This window comes from Centruroides vittatus, unplaced genomic scaffold (assembly GCF_030686945.1).
Source record: "Centruroides vittatus isolate TY-2023 unplaced genomic scaffold, ASM3068694v2 contig_3248, whole genome shotgun sequence".
Lineage (NCBI taxonomy): Eukaryota > Metazoa > Arthropoda > Arachnida > Scorpiones > Buthidae > Centruroides > Centruroides vittatus.
Window position 1 is genome coordinate 1 of NW_027122083.1, and position 7,183 is coordinate 7,183.

The 7,183-nt window shown below is 30.3% G+C and overlaps 1 protein-coding gene across 1 annotated transcript; it reads left to right on the plus strand.

Moving 5' to 3' along the window:
- The first annotated feature begins 4,118 nt into the window (after positions 1-4,118).
- LOC136973613 (putative nuclease HARBI1) lies at positions 4,119-6,907 on the plus strand. Its single transcript, XM_067268350.1, has 4 exons — positions 4,119-4,467; positions 5,282-5,623; positions 5,763-5,907; positions 6,402-6,907. Exons 1-4 carry the CDS (start codon positions 4,228-4,230, stop codon positions 6,791-6,793), a joined length of 1,119 nt encoding a protein of 372 aa, XP_067124451.1. The 5' UTR covers positions 4,119-4,227; the 3' UTR covers positions 6,794-6,907.
- The last annotated feature ends 276 nt before the right edge of the window (positions 6,908-7,183 follow it).

Sequence of the window (7,183 nt, forward strand, 5' to 3'; positions counted from 1 at the left end):
ATTCATTCCAACGTTACGGTTGGGGGTTCACACCTCGGCTGTTGGACAAAGTATTTGCTCCAGAAGAGCGGCAGGAGTAGGGGTGACATTTGTTTCCCTGGATTCGGCAGCATTTAGCCATCACCGTGGAGAAACGGCTCATACCCTCTCCGCTGGCGCATCATAATGGCTATGGCAGGAGAGGAAAAGATAACTGTTATTTTTCATCTCGATCGGAAAGTCCGTTGAACGATATCGCTTCTCTCGTGGCCAATTCCTTCTATTTCATCTTTAGGTTGATATGTAATGTATTGAATTATATAGCGAATTTCATAAAATGAGCTCTTTGCCGTCCGTATTATTTTTTACATATTCTTTCATAAAGATAAATTACTGTATTTGCCGATGCCCCGTTTCTTCACCCAAGCTAGACGTACCGGCTTCGGTCCGTCTGAAACTGCCTCACTTATCTGAAAGACATTGTCATTACAGTCCGATTTTATTGTGGCCAGAAAAACAAAAAAACAAAAAAAAAAGCAAAAAGAAAGTAAAATCTGCGTGTGAATGTCATTAAGATGCTCGTTAGATTTATTCAGAAAAATCAAAATACTGTAAGGGAAATACCGTCCATTTTTACCGCGAAAAAGGCATAAAAAGAAACTTGAAAAAATTATAAAACCATTCAAATATTTCAAAATATGTCACATTATTAATGATTTTTACGGGAATTTAAAATTTATGAATACGACGTATTTATTAAAAATTAAGTCTTACTTTATTTTTGTTTATTTGTTTAGATTAAAATAAAAATGAAATATGTATTTAATATATATCTGTATAAAATATCATCACATATGGAAAAAACTTAAAAATTATTTTTAGAAGATAGATCTTATATTGGAGGCAAAATATGAAATAGTGACTTTATTCCTTTAAAATATGAAAAATAATAATGAAAATCAAAAACAAACCATATTTACACTAATAAATTTAAAATCTTGACCCATACCAAAAAATTCCGACAACGAGTTACTTAACTTTTCCGGCAACATTTAAACTTTTGGTAAAGCCATCTATTATAAAAAGGTTTTTAAATACAATATCATATTTTTAATTATTATAAAATAGCAGAAAGATTAATTCTGAGGATATGGGTGAGTTTTATTAAATCTAACCTGTAATAACCTGTAAAATCGTCATTAAGTCCTACTCGAGTATCGACACAAAACGCCCTCGACCTTTAACCACCAAAATTTAATAGCATCGATCCCTATTATATACAAACCTCCCTGCAAAATTTAAGAAATTTTCGACATAAGGAACAGGAGTTATTGAGCTTCAAAATAGATGAACAAAATCGGGCTTCCCAACACACTATCACCATACATATGCACAGGAAAAGCTCCGATTTTTCTTCTATATCTCGATGTTTGAAGGCCCCGAGTCAAAAATGTAAAATTCTTGGGGATCATTTCTTGACCGATCGCCGTACTTTCCCTCTATTATATATAACAAAGCCGGGAAAGTGATAATTACATTAATAATCTTCACTTCTTTAGCAGATTACTTACAACTATACTCAAACACCAGAACACTTGCTGAGCTTACTGCAATTTTAATTTCTAACGTTTTCAACCTATTTTTTATAGGTCATCTTAAGGAAAATTTTACAGTTCTACATTCAAACATAAAGCTTTCGAATGCTCGCGACATTTAAAATTTTCGAATCTTTAAAAAATTTATTACATTAAAAGATTAAATAATAAAGGATTAAATAATAAATATTAAAACCAACCACAAACAAATTATTAATACACTACTAACCAACAAACATAAAAATAAATATTGCATCGAAAGTACATTAAACCAGTTAAAGCTGTCATGCCCTTTTATGGGTTTTTTAATCCCATTTCTTTTTCTATCATGTATTTCCAAGCCGTTGGGAGAGCATTGGCGTCCTTTGCATTTAAACACTTGTCGTTTACCTTACTCATATATCTCTACTTTTTCCATCCCTAACGCAATCATCGGGGAATTTGACTATTCTTGCTTCATCTCATTTTACGTTCGCTCCTTCTGTTTGTCCCATGATCGCCGAAATGGTGTTATTATTCCCGTTATTCACATTATATTTGTGCTCCTTTATACGCGTTTATGGGAAAATTGAGGAAAATATGTATGTGGCACATGATCCAAATAAGATAGTAAAGGAGTTACAAGATTTAACTTTAATGAACGATGAGGTAGGGACAGTAATGGATTATGAAAGCATGTACCCATTCACGAATCTAGCATCGTGCCTCAATGCCCTTATTGATTGTTGATAGAGCATAATCTAGGGTTGGCAACACATGTTGAGGACTTAAATAAGCTTGCCAATTTGATGTGCTATCGATCATTTTTTGGATTTGATGAGGTAACGTACAAGCAGAAGAAAGGTGTCCCAATGGGAAGTCCCATGTCGGGACTCTTATGCGAATTAGTGGTGCGGCAACTAGAAAAGGATGTCTTAAGATCATTTGAGGAGGACATTATAGTTTACAAGAAGTATGTGGATGACATATTAATAATTTGGAAGGATGAACGAAGGATTGAGGATTTTTTAATTGCAATAAATAACAATCCTAATGGGTTAAAGATAAGGATGGAGCAAAAAAGCCATACACAATTCCATTTTCTGGACATAAATATAAAGTTCAGAATGGGCAATATACAAACAGCAGTGTATTTAAAGCCCACGCTTTCGCCACTATATATACCAGCATGGTCAAATGATCCGTTCAAGTACAGTATAAGATGTCAGCGTTTAAGGCGGTTATTAAAAGGGCGTCCATATATTGCACCGACGTACAAGATCAAATTAGGGAGATTAGCAGAATTAAGAAAGTGGCAAAGTAGTTAGGATATAAAGCGAACGTAATAGAAGGATTGCTTAAGAGTTACAAACAATATGGAAGCAGAAGATTTAATAGAGAGGATCACATCAGCAAGTTCACATACGACAGGAAAATGGAGGGAGTAATGGAAGAGTTATGTAAATATAAAAACACAAAAATGGTATATAAAAAAGCACCAAGCATATACAGATTGCTTAGAAATGATAAAGACATAGTGAGAGTGCAGGATAAAGCGGGAGTTTATAAAATTACCTTTGAAAATGAGCAATTAGAGTGACAAAAGATTATGTTGGAGTCACTAGAAGAAATTTGGCAACGCGTATGAAGGAGCACAAATATGATGTGAATAAAGGGAATAATAACATCATTTTGGCGATCATGGAACAAACAGAAGGAGCGAACGTAAAATGGGATGAAGCAAGAATAGTTAAGACGGCCCATTCCCCGACGATTGCGTTAGGGATGGAAAAAGTAGATATATATAAGAGTAAAGTAAACGACAAGTGTTTAAATGCAAAGGACGCCAATGCTCTCCCAACGGCCTGGAAATACATGATAGAAAAAGAAATGGGATTAAAAAACCCGTAAAAGGGCATGACAGCTTTAACTGGTTTAATGTACTTTCGATGCAATATTTATTTATTTTTATGTTTGTTGGTTAGTAGTGTATTAATAATTTGTTTGTGGTTGGTTTTAATATTTATTATTTAATCTTTTAATGTAATAAATTTTTTAAAGATTCGAAAATTTTAAATGTCGCGAGCATTCGAAAGCTTTATGTTTGAATGTAGAACTGTAAAATTTTCCTGAAGATGACCTAAAAAAAAAATAGGTTGAAAACATTAGGAATTAAAATTGCAGTAAGCTCAGCAAGTGTTCTGGTGTTTGAGTATGGTTGATAATTATATTTTTAAGTGATAATGAAAAACAGAAGAATTTATAAGTGCCTTTAAAATTTTTTATTTAAATAGAAAAGTTTTCTTAATAACATAATAATAATACAGTACAGTACTTTTATACCTTTAATGCTGTTAAAACATTTGCACCATATTTACACTTTTGTTCTAATCCTTGATCCATACATCTCATTGGTCGCGGATTGCGACCAATGAGATGTATGGATCAAGGATTAGAACCAGGGGACCTATTCTGAGTAGTATCGTTAAGCTAACGAATGCGATAAAAACCAGTTTCTATCGGAACCACGTGATTCGCGTTTAATCAACTGTTGAAAATGCTATTCTGAGCCGTTCGTTTCGTTTTCGGTGCCGATAGCCACGTGCGATAACTAAGCTTTTGTTATCGGTCACTCTCGAGGTACCGTTAGGAACGTAACGAAAGTGAAAACAACATGGCGTCTTTTGGTGTAAGGATGATTTTACTTCACGAACAATTGGAGAGAGAGGAAATTAGAATTCGACGTCGAGAATCTCAGTTTAATCTTCGAGCTGATGCTTTTCGGTTGAACGATATACGATTTAAACAACTTTATCGTCTTCCGAAACCATTAGTTGTATATATATGTGATGAATTACGCGATACGCTAGAGCCAAAATGTTTTAAGAAAAATGCTCTTTCTACAGAAATAAAAGTAAGTAGCTTTTTAATGTTAATAAACTATGTTGTTGTATCGCTTAAAAATAATTACCTTAACTATTTTATAATTGTTTTTTTGTTAAAATTTAAAGTAAGTAGATGCAGCATGAACATTATTTCTGAAATAGGTTTCATTCGCATATGTATAAATTAAAATGATAGCTTTGAATATAAATATATAAAAGTTTCGTGGAGATTACTGAATATAGTAATCTCCACGAAACTTTTATATATTTATTTATATATTTTAATTAATTTTAATTCAGGTTGCAATTCATTCAAATTTCTTGTTAAAAATTACATTTAAACATTATTTCTTATATATACAATGTAAGCTGCAGTTTTGAAGAAATTAAACTTTATACACTATAGTTTGACTATAGTGTATAATCAATTAATATTAACATTTACTGCTTTCAAAATATATAAAAGTATAAATTTTAAATTATAGTAACCAATTATAAAATATATTAAACATAAGATAATGTATTTATAATTAAAGAAGTAATATGGAATTAATTTTCTCTTATTCATAGAAAAATGAATGTATAAAATTATTGAGAATATATGAAAATCATATATAAGAGGATATGTTTCCCAAATAATGACATTTTAGTCACATTAACATGATTTTGTTAAATACTATTTATTAATTGTATATGAAATATTGTTTAATACAAAATTGTTGATGTTCATATAACAATATGAATATGAATATACATATGCCTATAAAAATTTTTATAGATAACTTTTTGAAATATAATATTTGTGAGCTGCATTATAGTTTTCTTAAATTTGTTTTCTTGTAGGTATTATGTGCTCTTAGATTTTTTGCTTCTGGTTCTTATCAGATGCCAGTAGCTCAAGATAATACGTTAGAAATTAGCCAGCCATCAGTAAGCCGTTGCATAACAACAGTAAGCAAGGCAATAAATGTGGTTCTTCTACATCGCTGGATAAAATTTCCAAGTTCTGAAACAGAGATGACGACAGTAAAACAAAAATTCATGAGTTTAGGTGGCTTTCCGGGAGTGATAGGTGCTATTGATGGAACTCACATTCCTATAATTGCACCATCACTTAATGATCCCGACCATAAAGAATTTACGTACGTCAATCGAAAAGGATATCATTCCATAAATACACAAATAGTAAGTAAAAGACTAACTTTTTGGATTATATTTTAAATGGTTTTAGTACATAAATTATCAAATTTGTTATTAAATTATAAATATCATTTCGTGACACAAAAATAATACAATGAATTATTATATTTTCATTATTTGTCAGGTGTGTGATCCCGAAATGAAAATAAATAGCATTAATGCAAAATTTCCAGGATCAACACATGGTTCATATATATGGAAAAGCTGCAATTTAAGACAAGCTTTTATAGAGGGAAAAATCAAAACAAATAATAATGCTTGGTTAATAGGTTAGTAAAATTAAACCAACAGATTTTTGATATTGAATATTACATATTCTTTAGATTTTTCTAAATAATACTTCCTATATGTAATAGTTGATTTATTTTTAGTTATTTTATTTTACAAATTACATGGTAATACAGTATTCACTTAGTTTATTAGAAACGATGGTACTGAAGTTGTATGTGAAATGAATATATTGATATTTTCACTTGTACACATGAAACTTCATTGAAAGTTTAGAATATTTGATTTATTATATGTAAATAGAACAGCAAAAATATTAAAAGTTTAATCAAAACAAGGCAGAGAAGACCATGGTTACACAATATCTTTTGTGTCATATGTCAATTGTCTTTATTTTATAATATATTTTAACTGTCTTTATTAATATCTATGTTTCTCATTTCACTTTATTATAAATATATACATATAAATAAATAAATATATATGAAAGTATGGCAAAATTCATTTATCAAAATTTTTTTCTTTCTTTTTATAGGTGATAGTGGCTATCCAATGGAACCATGGCTTCTGACACCTATATTAGATGCTCAGCAGCAAAATGAGCAAAATTATAATAGAAGCTTGATATCAACGAGAATCATTGTAGAACGATGTAATGGACTTCTAAAGTCCCGATTCAGATGTTTACACAAGCACAGAGTGTTAAATTATTCGCCTTACAAAGCTGGATTAATAATTAATGCATGTGCTGTTTTACACAATATGTGCATAGTACATAAAATTTTTCTTGATGAGAATATAGATTTATACGACGAAATTATGGGAGAAATGGAATTTTCTACAGTTTCCAGACTTGGAGATGAAATCTCACTTAGCAACAAAGCCAGAGAAATACAAAAACAACTGCTCAGGAGCCATTTTATGTGAATTTTAATTCTCGTTGATGTCAACAATGTATTTTATATGTAAATAAAAATTACACCGTATAATAGCTGTGTAATTAAAATTATATACAATAAATAAAAAATGATATAATTCCTATATTGACTGATTTATATTCTGTAAATTTTAAACAATAGAAGCATTTATACTATACTGAAATAAAATGTTCTGTTATATTTTTAATGTTTAAAATGTATGAAATACTTGTACATATTTAGTGACAAATAATTTTTACAAAATACATATGAATAGTTAAAATGAACATAATATTTATTTTGCACATGTAATAATTATCTAGTATATAAATGGAACTCTTCCAGATGATCTTATGAAACCAGTAACAATCTTTGTTGCTAGAAGAAACATTTTAGTAAT

Bases quoted from the DNA above. Each gene is read 5' to 3' on its own strand.
- LOC136973613 (XM_067268350.1), top strand. From the start codon at position 4,228: ATGGCGTCTTTTGGTGTAAGGATGATTTTACTTCACGAACAATTGGAG. The intron at 4,468-5,281 runs GTAAGTAGCTTT...GTTTTCTTGTAG, and splicing joins CTCTTTCTACAGAAATAAAA to GTATTATGTGCTCTTAGATT. The intron at 5,908-6,401 runs GTTAGTAAAATT...TTCTTTTTATAG, and splicing joins TAATAATGCTTGGTTAATAG to GTGATAGTGGCTATCCAATG.